General features: G+C 61.2%; 1 protein-coding gene across 1 annotated transcript in view; it reads right to left on the bottom strand.

Annotated features, from left to right (window-relative positions):
* The window catches only part of AQP8 (aquaporin 8), a 10977-nt gene that overhangs the window by 5922 nt on the left and 1543 nt on the right, over positions 1 to 3512 (bottom strand). Inside the window, exons 2-3 of the mRNA XM_011375514.1 lie at positions 2116 to 2171; positions 1671 to 1924 (exon numbers count right to left, since the gene is read on the bottom strand). Coding sequence (XP_011373816.1) covers positions 1671 to 1924; positions 2116 to 2171 — 310 coding nt within the window. The remainder of the gene's footprint in view (positions 1 to 1670; positions 1925 to 2115; positions 2172 to 3512) is intronic.

The following is a 3512-nucleotide window of genomic DNA, read 5'->3' as shown; positions in this document are numbered from 1 at the left end:
GCCCAACCTCGTCTGGCCCAGACGTGTGCAGATGCAATGCGTGAGCTTCCTGCGCGGCCTGGTGCTCGGACTCAGCAGGTGGAGACGGGCAGCTGGGACCACCTGGTCGCAATTCAGCTCCATGACCAAGTTCAGTCCGCGTTCCGCCAAAGCACAGATGAAGTGGGGTGCGGTGGGGGCCTCCCGTGCAAGACGGTGACTTAGAAGCCTCTCTCCAGCCATCAGCCTCTTGGCCACCATCTCACCCCGGCCAAGCAGGAAGAGAGACACTCAGGGTGGAGCTCAACCAGGAGAGGACCAGGCTGTTCCTGAGACCGACTTCGCACTCAGCAATCAAACAATCGAGACACTGTCTTCATCTGTTCATTCATCGTTTGCTCAACAAATATTCCCTGAACGCCTACTGCGTGCCCGGCGTAGCAAGGGGCGCTTTATATGCCTTATCGTGGCTCCGCGGAGCACCTCAAAGACAGTGCCTGACACTTAGTGGGTGCCAAACAAATATTTGTTGTAAAAGCAAACGACTGAATAAAAGAGGACAGCCTACCGCACTGTATAGAAAAGCAGTCCCTCCAGCTAGCTGGCCTGGGTTCAAAACCCCAGCTCGACCACTGAATGGCTGTGTGTCCTTGGGCAGGTTACACATCTCCCTGTGTCTCCACCTCCGAAGGCTGTTGCAGAGGCACAACGCGTGAATGCACGTGCACGTCTGGTCTCGCCAGATAGCGCTCAACATCAGGGACTCTTCTCATCCCAATCACTCGGCTGCACGGGGAGCCTCAGCTGCTCGGCCTGGCTGCCCAGCTGAGACGTGACAAAGACTGCATCCCACCCAGACCCACTGGAGCCGGAGAGCGTGAGCTCCCTGTTGCACGTACGTCAGCCTCCCCCGGACGTTTGAAGAGAGACGTTTAAAGCTCTCTTTCCATCTGCTTTCCTGGGACACGGAATTCGGATCTCTGTATTCAGATCTATTTTCTGAGTGAGATGAAATCCTGAGCATCCGCGTCCTGGATGGACCTGCCGGGGGCCCCTTTTGAGACACAGGTCATCACGACTGGCTCTCCTGGCGGCCAGCGGACCCCGCCCTTCCCCCGCCCCTCTCTGCTCGCCACTGGATGGGCCACTTGGGGCCACTGAGGCTCACGGGCACCCCGGGAAAGCCCTGCCATCTGCTTTCTGCTTCCCAGGGAACCCCTGGGCTGCTGGAGTGAGACCCCAAGCTAATGGGGGCAGCAACACGGCCACCAGTGGCGATGGACTCAACTGCCCCATGAGGCTCACGTTTGGGCGTTGGCACCATACGGCTCTGCTTATGTCCTGGCTCTGCTGCTCCCAGTCACGTGACCTTGGACTAGGTCGTTCCCTGCCACAGCTGGCAAGTAGGGATGATGAGAGAATGCACCCACAGGGTGATCGTGAGGACCCCGCGAGTTGACATCTGTGACGTGCTTAGAATGGCTCCTGGCACTCGTTGGCACTACGGTGTGTGTGAGCTTGCGAAAGAGGATTTCGGCGAGCTCTGCCGTCCTGTCCCCTGGGCGGGAGGTGCAGGCTGGGGACGGCCCTGCCCGGAGCCGCAGGCCCGGGGCACAGTGCTAGGATCGGAACCCCGCAGTCTGCCCCATCCCCACTCCCAGCGTCCTGCGTGGGCACACCGGCCATCTCACCTGATGTTCCCCAGTGTGGCGATGATGAGCCCCAGGGTCAGCCCGTGGGCCAGGGCGGGCTGCAGCGGCCCCGTGTCCGGCCGGTGCTCGATGACTGACAGGCACCCGATGAAGACGAAGAGGGTGCTGCCCAGCAGCTCGACCAGGCAGGGCTGCACGCACTGCTCATACAGGAACCCGTGGCCCCGGACCCCCATGCCCCGCTGCCTGCCCCCGCCACTGCCAAATTCAAGGTCGCACGTGGGCACAGCCTCCTGCAGAAGGGGAGTGGGAGGGTGGGCTCAGGAGGACGGGCGCCCAGGAGGAGCCCGCTGCCCTAACTTCGAGTTGCTCCTCCATGGCCCGGGGTGCGAGGGAGCAGCCAGCGGCGGGCTCACCAGTTTAGACATCAGGGCTGAGGCTGTGCGGGACGGGGCTCCTGGCTGAGCGGGCTGGGAACCGGCACCTGCTCCCCGGACACGCTTATGTCCGTGTTGCTGATGGCACTCTGGGCTCTGCCCTCTTAAAGGTGCACAGAGGCCATAAAGCCGAGGAGGGGGGTGGCCCCGGGGCCCGAAGAGGAAGCGTTTGTTTTCAGTGCTCGGCTGGGCAGGGCGGGGGTGGGGGTCAAGGATTGCTGGGTTTCTGCCAACCAGGGGAAAGGCACCGGCTCAGCTGTGTCATCGTCTGGGGACCGCCCTGGACTGTCCCCAGTGAGAGTGGCCCAGCTCCCCCGCCTCCCATGGCCACCATCAGGGGCCAGAGGGGACCACATGTGGGGAGGAACAGCAAACCCATCCTCACTTGATCCCCACAGACATCGTGAGGCCCAAACCCTCTCCGCCCCCTCACCTGTCCCAGGGCCAGCTGTGCAGACGGACGCTGGCCGGTGACAGAGGCAGCAGGGGCCTGCAGTGGAGCCGTAGACACTGGAGACACGCTGCCTGGACTTCAGTCCCAACCGCACCGCAAACGAGCTGTGTGACCGGGCGCGTTCGCTCCCCTGTGGCCCCTGGGTGTTCTCCCCTACGATGCGCGGGCGACGGCGACACGGAGTCGTCGTGGGGTTCGAGCAAGTTTAGCCGTGTGTGTAAGGTGCCCACGACAGCACCAGACACGTGGCAAGCACACACCAGTGTCTGGCCATTTAGAGCGCAGGTTTACATTAAGCGGTATTAACTGAGCGCCGTGTGCATGCCAGGCGCGGGGCTACGCGCCGTGTGTGACCCGCAGCAGCCACGTTGCTGCTAGTGTTATTGCCCTTTGCAGATGGGGAGAGGGGTTCAGGAAGGTGAAGCTTCTCAGGATCACACAGCTTTTGTCACTGCAGACGTGTGGGCTAAATCACGAAAAGGACAAATGCCGTACAATGCCACGCGTATGGGTCCCCAAAGCGGTCAAGCGCATAGACACAGAAGGCGGGATGGTGGCTGCCGGGGGCTGGGAGCAGGGGAGCCTGAGGACATGATGTTTAATGAGGACAGTTTCAGTTTGGGAAGATGGAAAGGTCCGGGGGCTGGAGGGTGGTGGCAGCTGCACAACAGCAGAGCGTGCTTAACGCCACCGCAGGGCGCACGGGAAATGGCTAACGTGGCAAACCTCACGCTGTGCGCCTTTGCCACAGCTGGAGAGAAAGAACCGCGTGCTAAGCCAGTAAGCTCCACTGCCCTTCTAAGATGGAGGGTGGGTGGACGGACGGACGGACGGTGGGTGGATGATGGATGGAAGGTGGATGTTGGTGGATGGATGATGGATGGGTGGATGGATGGGTAGATGGTGGGTGATGGATGGTGGATGGTGGATGATGGATGGATGGATGATGGATGATGGATGGATGATGGATGGATGGATGATGGATGGATG

This window comes from Pteropus vampyrus, unplaced genomic scaffold, assembly GCF_000151845.1.
Source record: "Pteropus vampyrus isolate Shadow unplaced genomic scaffold, Pvam_2.0 Scaffold274, whole genome shotgun sequence".
In the NCBI taxonomy this organism is placed as follows: Eukaryota; Metazoa; Chordata; class Mammalia; order Chiroptera; family Pteropodidae; genus Pteropus; species Pteropus vampyrus.
The sequence above is the reverse complement of the archived record's forward strand: the minus strand, read 5'-3'. Positions and strand labels throughout refer to the sequence as shown.